Here is a 26,307-nt window from a genome sequence, read left to right on the forward strand (position 1 = left end):
AGTAGTATTCCATCATAGACACACATTTACACACACATACCACATCTTCTTTGGTCATGTATGTGTTGAAGGACACTTAGGTGGTTTCCGTAACTTGGCAACTATAAATAATGCTGCTATGAACATTGGAACAAATGTATTTTTTCAAATTAGTGCTTTTGTTTCTTTTTGATATATACCCAGGAATGAAGCTTCGGGGTCATATGGTATTTTTAGTTTTTTGAGCCATCTCTATACTGTCTTCTGCAGGAGCTGCAACAGTTTACATTCCCGCTAGCAGTGGAGGAGGGTTCTTTTTTCTCCACATCCTTGCCAACATTTGTTATTTGTATTCTTTTTAATGCTAGCCATTCCCACAAGTCTGGGGTGATATCTCATTATGGGCATGTGGAGCTTTCATTAGATCACAGAACCCACCGAGAATCTGATGAGAGCCATGCAGAAGAGAAGCACATTCAGACAGCATTTTCCCTGTTTCTTGAAGGCTCACTGGCTCCCTGAAGCCAATTCTGAGAGTCCATGAACCATAGTTGAAGAGCCCCTGTGCTGGGGGAGGGCGCTAGTGGGAGTGATGGAAGACCCCTCTCACTACTCTAACATAGCTGCTACAGCAGTGCAGCCAAAGGGCCAATTCATCGCCAAATCCTCCAGGGAACTGTTTGGTCTTTGCCTTATTGACCCGTGTATGGTATAATGTCCTTAAATTTCATGCATGCTGTTGCATGTGTCAGACTTTCCTTCTTTTTGAAGGCTGTATAGTACTCCATTGTTTGCATATACCACACTTTGTTTATCCATTCATCTATCAATGGACACTTGCGTTGCTTCTACTTCTTTACTATTGTGAATAATGCTGCCGTGAACTTGGGTGTGCAATTATCTATTTGAGATCCTGCTTTCAATTCTTTTGAATATATACCCTAAAGAACATATGATAATTTTTATTTTTTTGAGAAGCCACATATTGGTTTTCCATAGTGGCTGCACCATTTTATAGTCTCAACAATAGTGCACAAAAGTTCTAATTTCTCCACATCCTTACCTTTTATCTCTTAAGGTTAGCCAAACTCCACCTCTATTCTGGCTGTCTGCATTACCGCCTTTCTCCTTCCAAAATTCTATTTCCTAGTTCATCTATAGTATTCTCTGTGCTAGTCACTCAGTTGTATCTGACTCTTTGCGACACCATAGACCGTAGCCTGCCAGGCTCCTTCGTCCATGGGATTTCTCAAGCAAGAACACTGGAGTGGGTTGCCATTTCCTTCTCCAGGGGATCTAGAACCCGGGTTTCCTGCACTGGGGGCAGACTCTTTACTGTCTGAGCCACCAGGGAAGCCCTTTTGTCTTCATTCTGTGTGTTAGTTGTAGGTGTAACTCAAAATCAGGTGTTTAATTTACATAAACCTGCTACAGGGGCTGAGCCATATCAGCTTCATAAAAAGTGTTGGCAGAATGGAAGTTATCTTACTAGGATTATTTATAAGGGAACAAAATAGTGAAAAAAGATCTTTAAAAATAAGAGGACTTCCCTGGTGATCCAGTGGCTAAGACAGCAACACTCCCAATGCATGGAGCCCAGGTTTAATACCTGGTTGGGGAACTAGCAACTAAGACCTGACTTTGCCAAATAAATATTTTTTTTTAAAAAATAGGAGAGTTCAATCTATATTAAATTAGAACAAGAATAGGCCTTTGTAAATTTTCTAAATTTTTTCCTTATGGTCTCTAAACTGAAATTTTAAAGACGATTTTAAAGGTTTATTGTCTTGTTGAATATAATCTCACTTTAGGAGAGGGAAAATTTCTAATACTTATTACTACATTATTACATTTAAATGTTCCCTTATATTCCTCTAACTCTGTACACTTTAAATGATCATATGTCATCATTTTACTTATGTGCTAATAACTAAAAGTTTTCCCCAATAATTTGAAGAAAGTAGAAAACTATAAGTGAATGCAGTACTTTGTTATTTTGATCTTTCATGATGGCTCCCTGAGGACACATCATCAAATCAGATATTGTAAAACATGCAAATAAGAGAGAGCATCTGCTCTTGATCCTCCAAAAGAAACAACCTGAAGGAGAACTAGGGCAAATATACGCAAGAGTCATAAAAGCATATGCAAAGATAACATGGAATTGCAAGCACAAATGAATTCAGCTTGACTATCTTTGATGCTTTCAGTTATACACCTAGCTACATATATAATTCACAGGTACATGTAATAAGAGTGCTAAGGGGTAAGTAAAGTATATTTGCAGTGACTAAAGCTAGTGTGGGGTTTACTCATTGATGGATTCAAGGAGATGGAAGGGCCCAGGCAGGTTCTGGAGGAGGGGAAAGCCTTGGGGTGGAGAAAGGAGAAGAGGTACTTGAGAGAAGTGAAATGTTAGTTGCTCAGTCACGTCCAGCTCTTTGCAACCCGAAGGGCTATAGCCCGCCAGGCTCCTCTCTGTCCATGGAGTTCTCCAGGCACGAATACTAGAGTAGGTAGCCATTCCCTTCTCCAAGGGATCTTCCCAACCCAGAGATCGAACCTGGATCTCCTGCATTGCAGGTGGTTTCTTTACTGTCTGAGCCACCCAGGAAGCTTAAGAGAAGGAAGCACAAATGAGCTCTCTGAGGAGAATGGAAAGCAGAGGGAACTGTCAGGACAGAGCCAAGTGTCATGAGAAAGGCAGGGACTCAGGGGACCCTGGAACGAATGGACAGCATTTAAGCCCATGTGTGGGAAACTAAAGGGAGTGCATGTTTCCAAAATACAAGAGAGGATCAAATAGCAATACTATCCCCACCTCCCCTCACTCCCACTCCACCCCAACTGGCAGCCTCATCAGAGGAAAATAACCTTAACACGTGGTAGGATCACAATACTTGTCAGTGCGGTGTATGATCCCTGCATTAAACATTGCATGTAGATTGGGGTGCTGGGCATTTTACGTTAATGTGGACATGGGGCATGGGACTGATTCAGCTTAACAACTGGGAGTAACACCAAGGACTCTAGCAGTTTAAACAATTAGAGTTCCCATCAGAAGAGTGCCTGTACTGTGCATTCTGTCTGCCTTAGCTGGGCCAACATGGTCTCATGCTCAGTACAGGCTGGCCACCCACAGCCAGCCTGTACTTGAAGAGTAATCAAAGATGCTCAGTGTTACCAATATCCACAGGCTAATTCTTGAAGACAAGTGGGAAAAGAGTCTGAGAAAAAAAAAAACAAGAAACTCATATGGGGTTTACACAGTACTCTCTGTTCTGTGTGTTATTTTTCAGAAGAAAGAAGATGGAACATTTTCTTATTTTTTCCTTTTCATTTTGAAATAATTTTAGAATAACAGAAAAGTTGCAAAAAACAGTACAGAGAGTTCCTTGTATACCCAGTATCAGCTTGCCCTAAATATTTGTCACAGCATACACAGCTTTGGCACTATTACCAAAGCCAGGAGATTCACATGGATACAATACTATCATCCTAATCTATAGACCTTACGTGAATGTCACTGTTTTCCCAAGGATGTCCTTTTTCTGACCTAGGACCCCACACAGCATTATTTGTCATGTGTCTCTCGGTCTCTGCCAATCTGTGGCAGCAGCCTAGTATTTCTCTATCCCCCAAGACCTCCGTACCTTTGAGGAGTCCTGGTCAGCTATTTTGTACTGTGTCCCTCATTTTTGGTTCATTTATGTCTTGTCAAAATTAGGTTGAGGCTCTGCCTTTTTGGCTCCTATACCACAAAGATGATGCTGTGTCCTTCCCAAAGCGTCACATCAGGAGGTACCCAGAGGTGCTGTGTCTTATGTGAGTGATGCTTACCTTGAGCTTCTGGTAAAGGGAGTGTCACTGTTTTCTCTTTGTAGTTAGTAGATATCTTGTCGGGAGATTACCTGAGACCATTCAAATACCTCGTTTCTCAGCATTATTTTTCCTGCTTACCTCAGCAGCTATTGATGGTTCTTACTGTAATAATTATTACTGTGGTGTTTGCCTAATGGTGATGTTTTTATTTCCCTCATCCCTTCTACATGTATTAATTGGAATTCTACTAAGACAAATAATTGGCCTTATCCTCCATATATGTATTCAATTACTTATATCAGTATGGACTCATGGCTATTTAGTTTACTCTATGCATATAACCCAATATTATTTTTATTGATTTTTTTGTTTAATTTGCCCTGGCTTAGACTTTTGGAAAGTCCTTCAAGAGGTCTCCAGGGTCCTTTGTATCAGCGTCCATCCTTTTGGTGCATTTCCTTATCTTTTGCCATCACAGTAAGTTGCAGGCTCATCTTGAATTTCTTTTGCCCCAGGCAGGCCTGGAAATCAACCATTTCTGCAAGGAGCTCTGATTCCTTTTAATAGAGAATGTTTAAAAGCCAACATCTGGGTCCTCTCAGCAAACACATGTAAGAAATGTGTGTACTGATGATGGTATACTTTTAAATTTGTTGGTTTCTTTAGCATGTCTTAAAATTTGGTAGGTTTATTGCAGTATTTTGTCAGCTAAAAGCAATTTTTATCAGGAGACTAAAAAGACAGGCATTTTTAGTATAGTTTCTTTGAATCTTAATTGTATAACAAAATCTTTATGGACATTTGGAAATCAATGGAATTGTCAAATGCTTGAAATTGGTTGCCCTTGTTCATATATTTCAACATAAACATATTGATGTAGAGTGTATATTGTCTTCCTGCATCCTGGGAGGAATATTAAAAAATACTTTCTTAAAGTAATTCTCTGAAATTTCCATTTATTATTATTATTCTTGGCCACGCCGCGCAGCTTGTAGGATCTCAGTTCCCTGACCAGGTATTGGACCCATGCCCCCTGCAGTAGAAGTGTGGAATTCTAACCACTGGACTGCAAGGGAAGTTCCTTTTTTCTTTTTTTTGCTCACTTTTAAAAATGCTTTCAAAGAGTCATTTCAGTTGTCATCAGAGACCCCTAGTGGCCTCAAAGAAACCAATTTCACAGTGGAAGGACAAAAAACTTTGCTTAGCAAACTGTTTTCATAGAGTGTGCCTTCCTCTGCACAGGAGCTGGGTTAGAGCAACACCCATCACGAGGACACTCACGTGAGGAGACAGGCCTCCCTGTGTTGTCCCTTGTCCCTGTCTCTCCCTCTAAGCTTAAAGTGTTTCATCTACAGCATGATAATCAGTATGCTTTATCAACTTTGTATTTTGGAAGAATTTTAGATTTACAGAAAATACAGAGAACTCCATATACCTTCCACCCAGTTCACCTAGTATATCTTATGTAACTATGGTACCTCTGTCAAAACTAAGAAATTAACATTGGTACAGTATCAGTTGTATTAAGGAAACTGGAGTATTTTTAGATTATGCTAGTTTTCCTGATGTTCTTCTTTCTATTCCAGGATACAATCCATTGCATTTAGGTAATCCATTTTTAAAGAAGTTATTACAAATTAGATTAACAGATTATTTATATGCTATTTAAATTATTTCAAAGTATAATCCCTTTCTCTTCTCCTCATTTAGACATTCTCAATTTAGGTTACTACTGGGTGTAACTTGGGGCTTCGCCAGTGGCTTAGTGGTAAAGAATCTGCCTCTAATGCAGGAGTGGCAGGCGATGCAGGTTCGATCCCTGAGTCAGGAAGATCCCCTGGAGAAGAGCATGGCAATCCACTCCAGTATTCTTGCCTGGAGAATCCCACGGACAGAGGAGCCTGACAGGTTAGTCCATAGAGTCACAAAGAGTTAGACACTACCGAAGTGACTTTGCATGCACAGCACACGGTGTAACTCATGGCCTATACCTATACTCCTCACTGATACACACTTAATCCCTTTCACCCCTTACGTCTTTTGGGTTTATAACCCCTCTTTGGTACATTTCCCACACCCAAGCTCATCCCGGTGATTAACCATCTAAACATAAGTACGTGCTGACGTCCTGAGAGCATCACACTAGGTTTCTACCAGCTTTACATTCTTCAGGTTCACATCCAACTGCCAGCTGTTTGTTTCAAAGCCTTGCTAGAGTTTTTTCTAAGTTATGCAAAAGTTTTCACCCTAATTTGTTATAACCAGGTAAAACTCATCTACTGATTGCTTCAACCAATATTTATTGGAAGTCTGTTAATTTCCAGGCAACATGCTGGACAATGTGTTTGACACAGAATAAAAGACATAGCTACCCTCTGGTAAGGGAAACAGCCATTAGACAAGAAAATAAAAGTAGTTTCTGATTGGGCAAATGTCACCAATGGGAAAACCATTTCCAAGGAGAGAGAGAGAGACAGGGGGTCTACTGTAGACTTTGGGGTCGGTCAGGACTCGCGGAGGGGGCATCTTGTAAAATGAGACCTGAAGAAGACAAACTTACAAGAACTCAAGGGGAGGCAGCAGCGGGGATGGAGGCGGCAGGAGGGACGGAGGCGGCAGGAGGGATGGAGGCGGCAGTGGGGATGGGGTGGGGGTGGGGGGGAGGTATGCACCACGTAGGGGAACAACCTATTCAGGGATGTTAGAACTTCTTCTATTTCCTCCTTTCATAAAGAAGAAATGTTAATCCCTCACCCTGAAACCAGACAAGGCATTCTGAAAGAAGAGAAGGAACTCCACAACTCAGAAGGGTTTATGATAACTTGAAAGTTTGTGGTACCGTTTATAAATAACATAAAATTTGAAATGTTTCATATTTATTTACCTTATCTTTTTAGATTTCTGTTTTAGAATACTTTATAATACATGTACAAATTAGTACAACAGAACACGTTTCTTTTATTTTAGAATATGTTTCTAATTCATATACCTAAATCAATCTATTTCTCTATCTATACACACACACACACACACAAGGTGGAATAGCTCTGCTTAAAATTTCTATTATGGGTACACTATCAAAACACTTTGGAAGCTTGTCTTAGAGCATGAGTGCATCTCTCCCTTTCTCCATAAGAGGCTTCCCAGGTGGCGCTAGTGGTCAAGAACTCGCCTGCCAATGCAGGAGAGGTAAGAGATGTGGGTTCAGTCCCTGGGTCGAGAAGATCCCCTGGAGGAAGGCATGGTAACCCACTCCAGTATTGTTGCCTGGAGAATCCCATGGACAGAGGACCCTGGCAGGCTATAGTCCGTGGGGTTACAGAGTCAGATATGACTGAAGCAACTTAGCACACACATTTACTCCCATAACCTGGTTGCATTCATTGAGATACCCTTTGGTATAATATCTCAGTGCAAACATAGCTGGCATCTATTTAGACCCGTGATTTCCAAACCTGGCTGTGTATAAAAATGACCTCGAAAATCAGATTCCTGAGCTTTATCCTCAGCAGATTCTCACTCAGTCTGGGGTGGAGCTCTCAAAGCTGTAATTTTAAAGAGCTCCTTACATCACTCAATGTACTGGCAGCTATGGGAACCACTGGTAAAGGATGACATGGGAGTGTGTTTTGTGGGTACAGATATCTAAATATTGAAATGCATATGTATGTGGATCTCCTGTATCATTTTCTCTTTGTCTTTATATCCAATGATGCTCTTTAAAGACAAGGAAACAAGTCTTCCTCACTCATAGTAAACATTTTGCTCAGAGTACACACACCAGATAAATATTATTTGGTGGCTTTGAAAGATGAAAAAAAAAGGCTAAGTTGCCCTAAAAGCAGTGAGGAGACATCATAAATGATAGATGAACAGTAATTGAAAATACCAAACTCTAAATATTTGCAAAGTAGTTAAGTATTTCTGACCTGGAACCAGAATGGTAATAGCTGTCTGTACCGCCTTTCGGATGATACTGTCTAAGGCAAACATCCAGTGTGGCTTGATGTTATGATTCCGAAGAACTTTATTGACCTGGAGTAAAAGAGTGATATATGGTTTACTTTAATATTTAATTGCAAATAACCTAGCTGATGCATGCATTTGGATGATATTCTACCAACAATAATAACTAAAAGGTTTCTTCACTCTGAATTGTGAATTATTTATGTCACCAGAAAACAAATGAAAAACTGCAACTTCAAAATGAAGTTCGGTGCTTCCCATGTAAGCAAGTAAGATATACCACTTCAATGAAAAGCAATCTAGTTAAATGGGAATGTTGCCTCGTTGGGACCCAGTATCTGCAACTTCTGCCTTTTATGATGTCAGCAGATTGGATGGTGGAAGTGATAAAGGAAAGGAAAAAAAAAAGAGTTCCACTCCAGTATTCTTGCCTGGAGAATCCCATGGACAGAGGAACCTGGCAGGCTACAGTCCATGAGCTCACAAAGGGTTGGACATGAATTAAGTGACTCAGCACACACACATGCATCGAGACTATGTATCTCCTTTTTATTCTTAAATGTTATGGCTGCTATTCAACACAACCAAGCACCTCAGCATCATGTGATGACTTGAAAGTGCCAGTCACCGCTCAAAGGGGGAACACGAGAACATACGTGCTACCTACACACCGGCCATGGTGCGTGCCTTGTTTTCCACCCCACCACAGCTTATATTCTTTTTAAAGAGGAATAAACTGCCAACTATTCCAGACAATCTGTTTACATCAAAAATCTTTGTTGTAAGACTATCTTTTTAAAGTGACTAGTAATGTTTCACTTATTTACACAGTGACACAGATATATGCACTACCTTTCTTTTTAAAAATTATGGTAAAATATGCACTCCATCAAATTTACCATCGTAACTATTTTTAAGTGTACAGCTAAAGTGGCATTTCTAAGTGGCATCAAGTACGTGGACACTGTTGTGCTAGTGTGAAATGAAACATTTCCTGCTGTATCAGTGGGCAAGAAATGTCACAGCCATCAGCGATTTCAGGCCTCCTAACGTGAATGAGGGCTCCCAAAACTGTGATCCAGCAGATGCCACCATCCCCAGCCATGGCAATTGCTGGAGGAGTGAAGAGATGGGATGCCAGAAGCAGCCATCCGCCACACTTGCCATCCCTTATGGTAAAAAAGGAATTAAGGATGTGAAGCATCTAGAAATAGATTTGGCCCCTGATAGCTGAGGTGCCTATGAAAGGAATGAATTCAGAGAGCCCAGAGGCTTGCCTCTTTCCCTACATATAAAACACTAAATTCCTTAGCTTGATATCTGGTTTTCCTTACTATTTAACAATAATCTTTGATGTTCAGGTTGTCTTCCCTCTTTTTTTGCAAACTTGTATATACCCGGACTCCCTCTCCTGCCTCCTCTGAGCGGATTTCACAGAGCTACTGAGATGTTGTCTCCTGGGCTCGGAGTCCTCAACATTCCCACCAAATAAAGTAACTCTCTGCTTTCAGGTTGTGGCTCATTTATTAGGTAACGCTATCATCACCATTGCTCATCTCCAGAACTCTTTTCTTCCTGCAAAATTGAAATGCTACACCATTAAACAATGATTCCCCCCTGCCCTCTCCTCCCAGTCCCTGACAACCACCATTCTACTTCCTGTTTACGAATATGACTACTCTAAGTGTCTCACACAATCGAAATAGTGCAGTCTTTTTGTGTCTGGCTCATTTCACTATGTGTAATGTGTCAGAACTTCGTTCCTTTTTCAGGTTGATAATATTCCAACTCAGTGACTGATCTGATCTGATTGTATGGGTAAGCCATTACCTTTTTATAAATGACTTTTATCATAAGGCTAAGAGAGGTTTATTCAAAATTTGGTTTAACTCCACTAATTTCTAGTTGACATGGGTCTTTAAGAAAAGATGCTATTTTTCCCAACAGGACTCTGACTAGAGAGAGATCTTAGAGGAAGCTGGGGAGAAGGTGACCTAGCTGCAATCTCACACCAGAAGCTAGAGTTCCAGTGGCTCATTCCTGCCCTTGATCCATCTTCACCAAAATCCCCCAGTGTAGATGGATGTCTGTCTGAGGAATTCCTCAGAGTGGTTGTTCCCAGGGAAGCGGACCATTGCTAGGTTCCCACTTGTTCTAGGAAACCCCTTCAGAATGATTTTCTCCTGGCACTTTCTTAAAGGACTCGCTTGATTATTTGACTAATGTGGGTATGACATTTAGTAACTAATACTCTTTCTCTCAAGGGTCCCAAAGAGAAAATGGAGGAGGGGTCCTCTATCACCATGACCAGCTCCTCACAGCTCCTCATTCAACAATATACTATATCCAGGCCATTCTTTGGGTTCATTCCCATCCTGGACAGTGCAAGTCCATCCTGGACACCTCTAATCAGAGCAAGAGCAGGTGTGTGTGTGTGAGACTTGGTCTGTGGCCCAGGATTACAACTAACCCACTCTCAATCTGAACTCTACTTGCCTATTTGCTTTCCAGCCTGTAGACTGGAAGCCAAATGTGTGAGCAAGCTGCAAACTCACTGAGTTATTTGATTCTATTTGCAGCTGGCTGGGGTTCCCTAGTTACAGAGAAAGTGTGCCTTTAGCATTATATTAGTGACAGGCCTGGCCAGTTGCTCTCATTTCCCATGACGTCAATTGAGTCAGGACTGTTGCCCTCCCCACAAAACAGCATAAGACTGAGCGGCTTGCACAGAGTTCCAGGGAACACAAGGTCACTGAAGGATTACAATTTAGTTTTAAATCAGGGATCTTTTGATGCACCAAATGCAACTGTCAAGACATCTTCTAGGTAGGAGCAATAAACTCATTAGGACTGAGTCAATTTGGGGAATTTACCTAAAATGATGCAAAGTGCTTCCCTATTCACATGGCTGGCACCGTGGGAACTTTCTTATTTCTCTGTCTCCTGCAGTCAGTTGTAAGGGCTTCTGGGAGGGACTTCTGGCTTTTTTTGGTACAAGTTCCACAGGCAAGTCTCATTCAAGGATATCACATATGGTTTGAATCAGGCTTCTGGAAAACAGGCTTCAAGTTTGTGTTGCATAGCAACTCGCTAGGAGAGCGAGGAACTGTCAGTGATCTCTCACCAGAGCCTGTGAATTAATTTTTATCCAATGATGCCCTGTGCTCTAAAGTATATTTCTAGCTAGGGAGTAGTGAATATTTATTAAACAAGTATGTTTAAAATGTTCTGTTTGGAAAACAGAGCAAGGGGGAAAAATTTTGATCATTCTGATCATTCTGATCTGTACAGTTACATTTTTCCGAGTGACCGCTAGATGGCACTTTTCATATATAATATAAAGTGCAGGACAAGAGTGCTCTGTTGCTAAAATCATCAAAATAAATAGTGACCAACTACATGATTTCATAAGAACAAAGTGCAGCCATGGGAGATGTCTGTGAGTGTTGTTATTTTCCACGGTGTTCCATTTTATGTGTATCTAACCTGGGGGAGATTCCAGATTCTATAACAAAGCTAGTGCTTCGAGGCACACAGACAGGCAACCATCTCATACTTACTCATGTTCTAAAGAGAAAAGAATTCATTACAATGATTAAATAAAGAAAAGTCAACAGAGCTTATGTTTTTATCCTATTTTCTGACTAATTTTAGCTGGAGTGTCTGGGAAAACATGGGCGAAATATCATACTTACAGCATCTTGGAAACCAAAGAGCACCACCTGGACCTGACTGATCCCGTGGCTGTCGAAGTCCAGCTCCAGCTTCAGCTTGGACAGGGTGGTGGCTATGATCTTCCGGTCCGTGGACCTCACAAATTCTCTGAGGCTTGCGACCAGAGTTGTGATGTGTTCCCATTTCAGTTTAGGTTCTTCAGCCCCCTGTGAATAGTAACCAACCGTCTCTCAGTCTGTCAGATATTTCTGTACTGGATGTATCAGCCATGGGCCTCTCGCCCTCACAGCCCCTGCTGAGAACTGAACTGTTTTATACACAGTATCAATAGCCCCCTGCTAAGTGGGAACAGCCATATTTGAACTATGGCTTCTCCCCCTGCAAAAAAAAAAAGAAAGGAAAGGGAAAACCTTGGGAAGGAAAGAAACCCACTGCATATACTGTCCAACAGCTGTGATGTAGTCTGATGGACAAACAGGGACAGGCAGAGGCTGTGAGATTCTACTTTCAGAAACTTTAATTGGGAGCTAAAGAGAGATTCAGGCAAAGAGCCATAGGATTTCAGGCTCAAAGTCTGCCCAGAGACAGAAGTCATAAAACAGGGTGAGAGTACATTGAGTTATAAGGAAGTACAAGGAATAGAGTCGAGAATGACGATTGGTAGAGAGAAAAGTAGATGGAAATGGGTGCCAACAGCAACCAAGCCAGAGAAGCACAGGCTGCGGGACTTGAAGGCCTTGGAATTACACTCCAGTTTCTGTCTCTGTGAGGCTCTGAGAGATGCTATGGTTGAACTTACCCTGAGAATCCATGTGTCTGCCTACATGTTCCTAGTCCTTCAAGTGCCATTGAAGACACATCAATTCTTTGTAACCAAAAGCAGCTAGCATAAGTTGTCTATTTTACACATAGTATCAATAGTGTATATGTATCAGTCCCAATCTCCCAATTCATACCACCCTGCCTACCCCCTCAGTATCCAGACATTTGTTCTCTAATTCTTTGTCTCTATTTCTGCTTTGCAAATAAGGCCATCTATATCATTTTCTAGATATAGTCATTAATATATGATGCTAGTGTTTCTTTTTCTGACCTACTGCACTCACGGTATCCTAAATGGGAGGGAAATTCAAAACGAAGGGGATATATGTATACGTGGGCTCCCCAGGTGGCACAGTAGTAAAGAGTCCACCTGCCTATGCAGGAGGTGCAAGAGACTTGGGTTTGATCCCTGGGTTGGGAAGATCCCCTCGAGCAGGAAATGACAACCCACCCCAGTATTCTTGCCTGGAGAATCCCATAGACAGAGGAGCCTGGTGGGCTATAGTCCATGGGGTCACAAAGAATCAGACACAACTGAGCATGCACATGTATGTATATGTGCAGCCGATTAATTCCGCTGTGCAGTGGAAGCTAAAGTAATATTGCAAAGCAACTATGTTCCAATAAAAATTAATTAACAATAAAAACATATCAAACATTTTGCTATTAACAGAGCTTGCTTCAAACTTTATCCTGGAAACCATTCCTTACACACCAATAAGGCAATCAGTAATAAGAATGGACCAAATGGATGACTCCACATATTAAAAACTAAATATTTAAACAAATTCCCTTCCTCAAGTTGAACTTCTACTTTGAGCAAGAAACGTTATTACTTAAAGGAAACAGTAGAATGCTATTGATCCTCATTTAAGAAAGAAAGATCCTCATTTAAGAAAGAAATATCCTCATTTCTATCTCGTATTGTGTATTTTGTTACTGCATCATTAAAATTAAATCCTCAACTGGGCTTTGAAAATGACAATTTCTAGGAGTCTATTAAAATAAAAGAGAAATGCCCCATCAAGTTTGTTCTCCCATTCGATTTTCATTTGGGAGCTCCCTCTCATGTTTATGCTTTGATGAGAAAAGATTATATTGAAAAGCTTGAAAGCTATCATTAAGGGAATATTTGAAAATCAGACAGGGGACAATTATAAACTTTGTTCCTTTTCTTGCCACAAACCAAATTACCCTCAAAGTAAAGATTCACAGGCAATATCATAAAAACATGAAAATATGTTCGAGAAGAAAAATGTGTGCTATTTAGAAACTGGAAGCTTATCTTAGTGAAAAATCAGTTACATGTTTGCCAGCAGTTTAAACAGCAAACATTTTTTGGACATTTGCTTTGTTTTCACAACAGAAAAAACATGCTTCTGCTGGTTTTTTGATGTTACTGTCCCTGTTCTACAAAGGAACACTGTCTACCCTGGGAAATGTTTTTCATCTGGGGGATTTCATCACCTACATAATGGTCATAATAATGGTTGTTTCTGTTCTCAAGCCTGCCTCCCCATATGTACTCATTAACACGCCTTTATGAACAAGCATCTTAGGTTATCAGGTGAGACTGATTCAGTATCAGAAGGCAGCATCTGACAGTGTGTCTTTCCTGAACACTGAAGAGGACCATCCTAGATTCTCTGGCAAAGGGGCTCTGCCTTCTTTGTCCTTAAACTCCTTCAAAGTGATGAGTGGATTTCAGAAGGATGTTACAGATTGAAAGTGCTTTCATGGGCCACTTTGAGAATCCACACTTGAGTCTTGTCATAAAGGGGCAGGCTTAAATGTAAAGATGTATCTAGAAATATTTAATACAATGAAAATACATTTCCATCTAGTCATAGAAAAAAATCAGATACTAGATAACTGCTTGATAATGATATCAACAATAATAGTTAACATTTATGGAATATTCTCTATTATTGTCTCAATGATTCATGATCTTAGTTACTCCCCGTAGCAACCCTTTGCTACGGTGACTAATCCCATTGTTTCCTCAAATTTATGGATTAGGAAATTCAGCCTCAGAGAGGTTAACTAACTTGCTCAAATCACATAGCCTTTAAGTGGTAGAATCAGGCCTCAGAGTCAAGTTGAGGCTGAACCCAAGCTCCTAATCATTACCTTCTACTGCCTCAATTAGCTGTCTGAACCAGCAGTAAACCTGGGTGGGGACCTGCTCTATTGCAAGATCACCACGGGATGCCTCAGGAAAGGATTCACAGCCTCTGCAGCAGTCACCATCAGAAGGACCCTATCTCTCACTTGACAATTCTGGATTTACTAAGCAACTGTGACCAGCAGTTTCTGGTCAGAATCATACTGGTCACTTCATACTGGTGCACTGAGGCAAGCCCTCTGACAGTCGCTTTTAAGCTTTTCTTTCCTTTCCCCTTTTTTAGAGAACATTCAAGCATTCTTAAAACACTAGGAAGTCACAAACACTTGAATAGGATTGAAGTGAAGTGAAGTCGCTCAGTCGTGTCCGACTCTTTGCAACCCCATGGACTGTAGCCTGCCAGGCTCCTCCCATGGGATTTTCCAAGCAAGAGTACGGGAGTGGGTTGCCATTCCTTCTCCAGAGGATTTTCCCCACCCAGGGATCGAACCTCAGTCTCCCACATTGTAGGCAGACGCTCTACTGTCTGAGCCACCAGGGAAGCCTTGAATAGGATTAGCCAACTCCAAAATTTAGGAATTTCAGCACAGTCATGAAAGCACAGTCTCTTGCTAGGCTCTCTGCTGAGGGCTGAGACCATGACACGAATCAAGGCAGACAAAGAAAACCCCCAAACAAGCAGACACTTTTCTGTATTAGGAAAGCACACCCACAGGGGATGATTACGAGACCTAAGCAATCACTGAGTTCTGTGTACTGACCTAAATCAAAAGCCTTCATGCCACAGCGGCTACTGGTGATTCCTTCTCCCAAACCCAAACCCCGTCCCCTCCCCTGCTGCCTATTTCTCCCAGGACTTGTCACCCTCTGGCATAGCGGGAGGGAGAGCGGTGTAGCAGGAGGGAGAGCAGAGCACGGACCCTGGAGCAAGACTGCCTGCGTACAAATCCCAACTCCATCGCTCAGCGCTGTGTGGCTTCTGTGAATTACTCAGCGCCTCTGTGCCTCCTCTGTGCAAAATAAGGAGACTAACAGAACTACTGCTGCAGGACTGTGGTCACAGGAACTGAGTGAGCAGAGACCCAGGAACTACTAAGAACAATGTCTGGCCCATAGAAAGTATTTGCTATTATTACTATATATTTGCGTTTCCCTGGTGTCTTGATGGTAAAGAATCCACCAGCAACGTGGGAGACCTTGGTTTGATCCCTGGGCTGGGAAGTTTCCCTGGAGGAGGGCATGGCAACCCACTCCAGTATTCTTGCCTGGAGAATCCCCATGGACAGAGGAGCCTGGCAGGCTACAGTCCATGGGGTGGCAAAGAGTCGGACATGACTGAGCGACTAAGCATGCGCGCGCACACACACACACACACACACACACACACACACACACATTATATATTTAACATACAGAGTAACATATATGTAACATACATAGTATATAATAACATTTAACTATATATTTAAGTACTATATATTCAACTATGTGCTTACTACATTTTTATTGCTTTTCTTGCTCCACAAGAATGTCAGCTTCAATGGGATGCATCTATTTTCCCCCATTTTGTTCACTCTAGTGTCCTAGCATACCCAGCACATAGATGGGGGAATGCCTGGCATCTAGTAGATGCCCAGTAAATATTTGTTGAATGAATGGCCTCCAATTACTGCACATTTGCTCCTTTTATCTAAACTTGGTTCTGCTTCTTTATCTTACACCATCTGATTCTCAGTCCTTGAATGACCACAGTGAGCAGATGGAAAGGCACAAGTGACAGCTATGGGTTCCAAACTACTTCCATCTCAGCCATATCTCCAGATTCCTCTGTGGTATTCTCAGCACTCATTCCACTTGCAATTCAGAACTTGGCCATCCCTCACCCAGGGCGCCTCCTTTCAGGGCCTCAGAGTCCTTGCCTTAGGACTCAAGTCAGAAGTTTTCCTAGAACACATAGATGTCAGTTCTCCGTGTACCCAGAGACCCTGATGATGCACACTTGGTGTTTCAGCTCCTCCTATGGAATCTAAAGACGTGAATATTAGAGAATTCCTAAGGTGATGGAACCAGCAGAGAAACTTCGAGGGCTTCTCAAGATAAAGACAAGCAGGGACTATATAGCAAGAGCCAAGAAAGAGACAATCTGGCTTCATTTACATTCCAATAAAAGCTGAGACCAGGTAAAGTACTGGACTGAGATGGAAACTTGATCCGATCCCTCCAGCTTCACCCGTTTTGTAGCTATTCTCCTAGGACAGAAGGGAGGAGAGAAATTACATGTCATCGTGGTAATCATGGAAGACAGGTGGTTGCCACAGGTGCTGAAGTCGGTTCACAAGTCCCTGACACCCATAGAACTAAAAGAGGATGCAAGTGTCATGTCTGGGCCAAGTATGTCTGGGGAGTTTTATACTCAAGAGGAGGCCTGAGCCTCTGCTCCAGGCAAGCAGGCATCACCTGCAGTGTAGAGGTGGTGGAAACCCTGTTTCTACTGGGACAGAGCTGGGAGCGGATTCATCCTCATTTCTATAAGTAGAATCCCAGGGAATACATGTTTCCAGGTATTAGGGATGAAACTGTGTCATTTCTCCCATCCCCCAATTCACGTGTTGAAGTCTTAACCCCTCAAGGTGACTATTTGGAGACAGGGTATTTAGGAGATAACTAAGGTTGAGATCATAAGGGTGGGGCTCTAATCCAACAGGATTAGTGCTCTTGTAAAACAAAGAAGAGACACTAGAGGCACACAGAGAAAAAAGGGCAGGTGAGGACACAGAAAGAACGTGGCCACCTGAAAGCCTAGAAGAGAGGCCTCAGGAGAAACCGAAGCTGCCAGCACCTCAGTTTTAGACTTTCAGCTTCCAGAACCCTGAGAGAGAAAAATTTCCTGTTGTTCAAGCGACTGAGTCTAAGTTATTTTGTTATGGCAGCTCAGCAAACAAATACACCAGGGAACAGAGTTTGCCCAACTTTGTTTTTTTTTTGTAGCATGTTTGGCCTCTTACCACCCTAGATAATTTACTTATTATTGCCTATCTCCCTATACTTGACTGGAGCCCTCCAATGACTGGAGCCCTCCAAGCACAGCGGTCTCTGTTGAGTAAGTGAGGTTTCCCAAATGCTCAGAGGAGCCAATGGCAGGTGGCCTCATGCTAATGGCAGGTAGCAATTCACATGTCTCAGAGGATGTTTACTGTCTAAATGAATAAATGAAAGAACGGTGAAAAGATTTGCAGGGGCCCATCAGAACCTCACCAACATTTTGCTTCTGCCTTAAAAATAAGTGAAAAGTGAAAGCGTCAGTCACTCAATTGTGTCTGACTCTTTGCGATTCCATGGCCTGGAGCCCACCAGGCTCCTCTGTCCAAGTAATTCTCCAGGCAAGAATACTGGAGTGGGTACCATTCCCCTCTCCCGGGGACTGTCCCAATCCAGGGACTGAACCAGGTCTCCAACATTGCAGGTGGATTCTTTACCATCTGAGCCACCAGGGAAGCCTGACGTAAAAACAGCTTATGTTCTAAAACACAGTTTCTGTGTTAGGGATTCTGCCTACCCCCCATGGTAGGTTTGTTTTATCATCAGGAGGTGGAAACTTCTTCATGTCTTCATATTATCTGAGACAGTTCCAAGTGGACTTCTCTGGTGGTCCAGTGGCTAGGACACCATCTTCCAGTGCACGGGACGTGGGTTCAATCCCTGGTTGGGTGACTAAAATTTCACATGCTGAGGGGCAACGAAGCCCATGTGCCACAACTAGAGAAAAAAGCCCCAGCGCCACAACAAAGAGTCAGCACAGTCCAAAAAAAAAAAAAAGTCAACTCTGGGGAAATGAAGTCTCCGAAGGGCTATTACCTGAGCCAAGGATTCCATTAAGTTTCTCACAACTTTGTCTTGGTCTTCCGTCAGAATCCTGTGAAGCGTGGCCCGTCTCTCACTGTCCTTCCTCAGCATAAAGAATCCGGAATCTTTTTCTTCTGGAGAAGGTGGAGCACTGTGGTCTTCAAAATTTTCATCAGGGATGCTGCAATAATTTAGGCAGCACATATTACCATCTCCATTATCAAATGACACCCCACATTCGTCCCTCACCCCAACTAAGTCAGGTCTTTACCCCAGAAACAGCGTCCGGATGCCTTTGACATCCTTTTCTCCACAGGACTTGGCTCTTGTTTTGAAAGAGAAGGGGTCCACCTTCAACTCTGTGTCAGGGGAAACTGAGCCGTACTCACTGCTGCTGCTCGTGTCCTCCACCAGGACTGGCACTGGCAAGGAGATACTCCTGAGGTACTCTGCGTGTCACAAGAGGGGGAACGAGATGAGTAAGGCTTCTAGAAACGTGCACACACCGACATGAGACAGCAAGGTTACTTGTCAAGTGTCTCGTTCCAGTGAGCAGCCAAACTATGCAACATAAGGGGCTGGTCTTGGGACCACGGTTCCTCAGAGTAATCCATGCAGGGGGTCAGCGAGGAAAGGGCCTCCTAGGCCCTGAAAGAACTATCTCAGGGGCATGAAACTGGAGGAAGCACCAGGCCCAGCAGTTCTGGGTTCTCAGCCCTTTGTTTTTATTGTCCACCTATTAGAGTTTAGGAGCTTCCCAGGTGGTACAGTGGTAAATGATCTGCTTGCCAATGCGGGAGACGCAAGAGATGCAGGTTCGATCCCTGGGTGGGGAAGATCCCCTGGAGAAGGGCATGCCAACCCACCCCAGTATTCTTGCCTGGAGAATCCCATGGACAGAGGAGCCTGGCGGGCTACAGTCCAAAGAGTTGGACACGACTGAGCACACACATACCCACTAGAATTTATGAAGGTCATTTGTGAGGCTTAGTTTTTCACATGTATAAAATAAAGGACCAGATTCATAACTGATAAACTGTGCTCCTTAGAAGTTTAAGGTCCACCTAGTTCTCAGGGCTGCCTTGGTGGGGTGAGTGGGTGGATTTCTGTGATCCTAGAACATAGATTCCAACCCTGTTTTACCTAAAACAAATATGCTCCTTCAGTCATGTATCAGAGCTCTGCTTCAGTTCAGTTCAGTCACTCAGTCGTGTCCGACTGAGTCAGACCACATGGACTGTAGCACACCAGGCCTCCCTGTCCATCACCAACTTCCGGAGCTTGCTCAAACTCATGTCCAGTGAGTCAGTGATGCCATCCAACCATCTTATCCTCTGTTGTCCCCTTCTCCCCCTGCCTTCAATCTTCCCATTAGGGTCTTTTCCAATGAGTCACTTCTTCACATCAGGTGGCCAAAGTATTGGAGCTTCAGCTTCAGCATCAGTCCTTCCAATGAATATTCAGGACTGATTTCTTTTAGGATTGACTGGTTTGATTTCCTTGCAGTCCAATTTGCTAACATTAGGAATTCAGTTCAGTTCAGTTGCTCAGTTGTGTCTGGCTCCTTGCGACCCCATGGACTGCAGCACACCAGGCTTCCCTGTCCATCACCAACTCCCAGGGATTACTCAAACTCAAGTCCATCGAGTTGGTGATGGCATCCAACCATCTCATCCTCAGTTGTCCCCTTCTCCTCCCATCTTCAATCTTTCCCAGCATCAGGATATTTTCCAGTGAGTTAGTTCTTTGAGACAGGTGGCCGAAGTACTGGAGTTTCAGCTTCAGCATTAGTCCTTCCAATGAATATTCAGGACTGATTTCTTTAAGGGTTGATTGGTTGGATCTCCTTGCAGTTCAAGGGACTCTTAAGAGTCTTCTTCAACACCACTGTTAAAAAGCATCAATTCTTCAGCACTCAGGTTTCTTTATAGTCCAATTCTCATATCCATACATGACTATTGGAAAAACCATAGCTTTGACTAGACGGACATTTGTCGGCAAAGTAATGCCTCTGCTTTTTATAAGCTGTCTAGGTTGGTCATAGCTTTTCTCCCAAGGAGCAAGCATCTTTTAATTTCATGGCTGCAGTCACCATCTGAAGTGATTTTGGAGCCCCCAAAAAAAGTCACTCACTGTTCCCATTGTTTCCCCATCTACTTGCCATGAAGTGATGGGACCAGATGCCATGATCTACGTTTTTGGAATGATGAGCTTTAAGCCAACTTTTTCGCTCTCCTCTTTCATTTTCATCAAGAGGCTCTTTAGTTCTTCTTTGCTTTCTGCCATAAGGGTGGTGTCATCTGCATATCTGAGGTTATTGATATTTCTTCTGGCAATCTTGATTCCAGCTTGGGCTTCATCCGGCCTGGCATTACGCATAATGTACTCTGCATATAAGTTAAATTAGCAGGGTGACAATATACAGCCTTGACGTACTGCTTTCCTGGTCTGGAACCAGTCTGTTGTTCCATGTCTGATTCTAACTGTTGTTTCCTGACCTGCATACAGGTTTTTTAGGAAGCAGATCAGGTTATCTGGTATTCCCATCTCTTTCAGAATTTTCCACAGTTTGTTGTGATCCACGCAGTCAAAGGCTTTGGCGTAGTCAATAAAGCAGAAGTAGATGTTTTTCTGGAACTCTCTTCCTTTTTTGATGATCCAGTGGATGTTGGCAAATTGATCTCTGGTTCCTCTGCCTTTTCTAAATCCATCTTGAACATCTGAAAGTTCACAGTCCATGTACTGTTGAAGCCTGGCTTGGAGAATTTTGAGCATTACTTTGCTAGCATGTGAGATGAGTGCAATTGTGCAGTAGTTTGAGCATTCTTTGGCATTGCCTTTCTTTGGGATTGGAATGAAAACTGACCTTTTCCAGTTCTTTTCCAGTGGCCACTGCTGAGTTTTCCAGATTTGCTGGCATATTGAGTGCAGCACTTTCACAGCATCATCTTTCAGGATTTGGAATAGCTCAACTGGAATTCCATCACCTCCACTAGCTTTGTTCGTAGTGCTGCTTCCTAAGGCCCACTTGACTTCACATTCCAGGATGTGTGGCTCTAGGTGAGTGATCAAACCATCATGGTTATCTGGGTCATGAAGATCTTTTTTTTACAGTTCTTCTGTATATTCTTGCCAACTCTTCTTAATATCTTTTGCTTCTGTTAGGTCATATCATTTCTGTCCTTTATTGTATCCATCTTTGCATGAAATGTTCCCTTGGTATCTCTAATTTTCTTGAAGAGATCTCTAGTCTTTCCCATTCTATTGTTTTCCTCTATTTCTTTGCAGTAATCACTGAGGAAGGCTTTCTTATCTCTCCTTGCTATTCTTTGAAACTCTTCATTCAAATGGGTATATGTTTCCTTTTCTACTTTGCCTTTAGCGTCTCTTCTTTTCTCAGATATTTGTAAGGCCTCCTCAGACAACCATTCAGCCTTTTTGCATTTCTTTTTCTTGGGGATGGTCTTGATCACTGTCTCCTATACAATGTCATGAACCTCCATCCATAGTTCTTCAGGCACTCTATCAGATCTAATCCCTTGAATCTATTTGTCACTTTAAGCTCTGCTTAAGGATTCATAATTTTTTAAAAAGCAGTTCTTTGCTAAACACATATTTTGGAAACCAATAGAGGAGATGACGATGTTATAATTCTAAAACAAACATAAGCTTTTATTTTATTTTGATGGACTCTGAACTGACACAATAGGAGGTACCTAGTTTTCATCAAATACTGGTTTGAAAATAAGTAATTTTTGTCAGAAACATCTCTATCAAGCAGATCAATGTCTCAGGCCAAGGAGGCAGAACAGAAAGGGATGAGTCACTGCAAATAAAAAAATAAAAATCCAGAGAACTGAGGAGGCCTGGGAGATGTTCTGAGGGAGGAAGATAGGGAGTTTTTAGGGAAAGAATAGGAGACTTCTGGACTGTGGTCTACAATACTAAACAAGCCACTGGGCATGGGCAGGCCAGAGCAAGAACAGCCCCGCAGTAATAGTCATAATAACCACCTTAAGGCAGTTGCTAAGCATCTCACATGTGTGACTGTATTTTAATTGTCACAAAGCGCCATGGGCAGTTTGTCTAACTGAACTCACTGGACAGATGAGGTGACTAAGGTTAAGTCATTTCCAGGGTCACCCAGTTAAGGCATGAACCCAGCTCTGACTCCAATGCCCATTCTCTTTTTGCTGACTCTATAAAATCTTAAGATTCTAAAATACCTTAAGTAAAAGACTCTAAAGCCAGAGCTGAGTCCCAAATGCTCTTGAGTCACCCTGAGTGCAGAGTGGGAGGGCGTGTGGGAAAGGTGACCAAGCGGTCAGCAGATGGACACCTTCCGTCTCAGGCTCGCTCTAAGGCACATGCTCACCGAGAGGGCTTGTGGGCAGACCTGTCAGCTTAAATTCCCTCTCGCTACTTGTCTCTTGCCAAGTGTGTATGGTTGAGTTCACATAATTTAAATGTGCGGGTGATGAGACTCTGCTTCCTGCAACAAAAACCTTCCCATGTGGAAGGGATGAAACAATCATGGATTGAGCTTCTGGGCATGGCTCCAGCTTCTTTTGGTATTTATTTTTTATTTTGTTCTCAGAAGCAAATCTGTGCAGTAGGTATTGTTCCCAGCACAGAATGCCTGATGAAACAAGCAAATTGCTGCATTGTCATGTTTTTATAAAGTGGCTTAGTTGGGATCAGAATTGGCTTCCGCCTAAGTGCAAAGTGAATCGACTTCTGCTGGAGTCCAAAGTCAGGGCCCATTTTATGACATCAAAACCCAGCTGGTGGGGAGGCTGCTGAGTGCCCCGGGGTCCTCCTTGTGAAATTCAGTGACTGTGGAGAAGGGAGGAAAAGAGGGGCTTTTCTTCACAGAGTTCTTCTTGACTCTAAGAATTGAGGGGGGAAAACTGGAGAGGCTGTGGCCAAGAAACCCCAATTACTGGGCTTCTTCTCTGGGCTGACTGGCTTTGAGGCACCTAAGGAACCTGCAAAAATCTACCCCCAGCCAGTGGAAGAACGCACAGGACACTCACAATGAACACCGAGCCCCAAGTCTATTTGATCAACAACTCATCCAACTTAGGAAAATCCCAAGTCACGGTCATTTCTTTCCTGTGCCTTAAAATGCATCACTTGATCTTCCTAGAGCAGATTAACCTTCCTAGTTATGATCTGCAAAGCCTAATACTGAAAATAAAAAACACATCTAGTCCTGACCAGCTAAAATTAGAGGAAAATAGGACACCAAAGATGACAGGGAAAGCTGTCTGGCATTGACATTTTCCACAAGAAATGAGTTAGGTGGCCAGCTAGCTCTCAGATAAGAAAGCATGTGTGCATGCTAAGTCACTTCAGTCATGTCCAACTCTTTGCAACCTTATGGACTATAGCCCTCAGGCTCCTCTGTCTATGGGATTCTCCAGGCAAGAATACTGGAGTGGGTTGCCATGCCCTCCTCCAGGGGATCTTCCCGACCCAGGGATGGAACCCACGTCTCTTTCGTCTCTTGCATTGGCAGGGGGTTCTTTACTGCTAGCACCTCCTGGGAAGCCCCTAAGAAAGCATGGACTCCTCTCAAATTGAAGATTTCAAAAACAGAGTCACTATCCTGCATTCAGGAAGGAACGAAAGAAGCCTGTCTTATGAGGGAGAAAGTTGAGGGGTTTCTGAAAGAATGAACCCAGCCAGACTACAACCACACATCCTTTGTACCCAGGAGCCCCCTACCCTTACCCCATGTAAGCAAAGAGCAGAGGATGAGGCTCTCCAATAGGAAATCTAGAACTTATTTCATGATGTACCAAGCTTCAGCCCAAAGGACAACATAAAAATAAACTCACCATTCGATCCAGCTGAAAGAGCTGTGGGAAGAAAAGTAAACACAGCAAAATAAGCATACATTTGGTTTGTTATTAAACTTAGAAATCAACAAAAAGTGAAGTGAATGCTGGAAATGGGATTGATGTCCTTTCCAAACATTCATTCTGTCCATCTCATCCCACATAGACACCAAAAATGCTAACAACAAGTGAATCACTTACTTTTTTCCTTTCTGAAATGAGTTATGGAAATTATTGCACAAGCCAATTTATATTTTTACAGTGCTATTTTATTATAATGGGAAATCTTCTCTTTCTTTTCTTTTTTTTTGTGGGGGGGGGTGGTGGTAATTATTTGGAATGATAGTCTCTAAAAGGCAATTGGTGTTTTGGACAATCTAAAATTAAAAGAACATATTATCCAGATGGTTTCAAAGTTTAACAGTTCTCTAATAGCCCTGTCGTCAATCAACGGTAATTTGGAGTTTCAGTTTGAAAAAACTACCTTCTACCCCTTCTGTACTTTAATCTTTGTATCAGCAATGCTAATATATAGATGCTGATATACTAATCCCCTACCATCCATGTGATGGAAGATTATTATGTGTGAGGCCCTAATATTTGTGAAATTGATGCTAACATAGCTTCCAGATGCCAGTTTTCAGTGATACCTTTAAACAAATTAGCTCACCTCTGGAAAAATCTTCCATCTTAAAAAGTTTAGTATTTAGAGACTCTGACCTACACCCCCTTTGATGCAACCACATACCTGAAAGCTTAGGTTGTGTCTTTTTCTTTTTGCTTGAAACTTTTAAGAACTCATCCATAAGCAAGTCGTTAGCACAGTCTCTCTTGTCAGGGTCTGGTTCGAAACACTTCAATATGAACGCCTTGGCCTCTGCTGACATGGACTCTGGGATCTCTGGGTGGACTTTAAACATCCCCACCTAAGACACAGCACAGCACAGCTTCTGAATAACCATCTCATCCCATCCCATCACTTGGTGACCTAATGAGACAAGCTCCTTTATCAAATACTACAAATGTGTGGCTTTTTTCAAAGTGAGACAGGACCTGTTTTCTGTAGGTAATGGAAAGTTTTCAGTGTTTTTGTAACTTTATCAATGACACAGGCACAGTAATTAGCTTAAGATATTAGACAGAGCTGCTGCTGCTGCTGCTGCTAAGTCGCTTCAGTCGTGTCCGACTCTGTGTGACCCCATGGACAGCAGCACACCAAGCTCCTCCATCCCTGGAATTCTTCAGGCAAGAACACTGGAGTGGGTTGCCATATCCTTCTCCAATGCATGAAAGTGAAAAGTGAAAGCGAAGTCGCTCAGTCATGTCCAACTCTTTGCAACCGTGTGGACTGCAGCCTACCAGGCTCCTCGGTCCATGGGACTCTCTAGGCAAGAGTACTGGAGTAGGTTGCCATTGCCTTCTCCAGTAGACAGTGCTATGAAATAATAATTCAGTCCTCAGAACTTCGTGCTTGGTTTTTTTCATTTATGAGATCTCATCGAATCCTCCTAGCAACCCAGTGGATTAAATATGATCCAAGTTACAGCAATGAGAAAAATGAGGCTCACAGGGGTGAGGTTACATGATTATGAAAGGGCAGAGCTGGGAGTTTGAACCTTCATTTGTTTGGCTTAAAGACTGTGTTGTTTCTCCTCTACCATGATTTGTGAATGTTCTTCCCTGTCTCAAATTGCCTACGTTAAAAGAGATATTTTAAAATACTTAAAATTAAACAAACAGTATTTTTATAACAATGAGAATGTTCTTCTCATTGCTGTCATTCTAATTTCTTTCAGCAATGTTTCATGTATTTAGTACAGAGAAAATTTCCTAAGGAAATCTTTTGTTATCAAATAACAAAATATTAATTTATTATATAGATAAGATACATTTGTACTAATTATAAAGCCTTTACTATGTATAAGACATTGTTTTAAGTGCTTTTCACATATTATCTCATCCACTCCTCAAAAACTTTCATTAGATAGGTACTATTTTTATACTCATTTTATAGATGAGGAAACTGATGCACAAGAAGGTTAAACAATTTACTCAAAGCCAGTAAATAGCTTGACTGTGTTGGAGCCTGGATTAAAATGATGCAAATCAGTGCCAGAGCATGCTATTTCCTCTAAAGCATGTTGCTTAATAATCCCTGCACCGATGGGTAACAGAGGAACATTTCAGAGTGAAGTCCCAGAGATTGGTGAGAACTTGACAGACTGGCCAAGA

General features: G+C 42.3%; 1 protein-coding gene across 2 annotated transcripts in view; it reads right to left on the reverse strand.

The window, feature by feature from the left end:
• MAP3K5 (mitogen-activated protein kinase kinase kinase 5) overlaps positions 1–26,307 on the reverse strand; it is a 228,642-nt gene that overhangs the window by 13,491 nt on the left and 188,844 nt on the right. For both annotated transcript variants that reach the window (XM_019967491.2, XM_070796245.1), the window contains exons 20-25: positions 24,824–25,001; positions 24,076–24,096; positions 18,504–18,681; positions 18,245–18,413; positions 11,463–11,648; positions 7,731–7,836 (exon numbers count right to left, since the gene is read on the reverse strand). In XM_019967491.2, the coding sequence (XP_019823050.2) occupies positions 7,731–7,836; positions 11,463–11,648; positions 18,245–18,413; positions 18,504–18,681; positions 24,076–24,096; positions 24,824–25,001 (838 nt within the window). The remainder of the gene's footprint in view (positions 1–7,730; positions 7,837–11,462; positions 11,649–18,244; positions 18,414–18,503; positions 18,682–24,075; positions 24,097–24,823; positions 25,002–26,307) is intronic.

This window comes from Bos indicus, chromosome 9 (assembly GCF_029378745.1).
Source record: "Bos indicus isolate NIAB-ARS_2022 breed Sahiwal x Tharparkar chromosome 9, NIAB-ARS_B.indTharparkar_mat_pri_1.0, whole genome shotgun sequence".
Taxonomy (NCBI): domain Eukaryota; kingdom Metazoa; phylum Chordata; class Mammalia; order Artiodactyla; family Bovidae; genus Bos; species Bos indicus.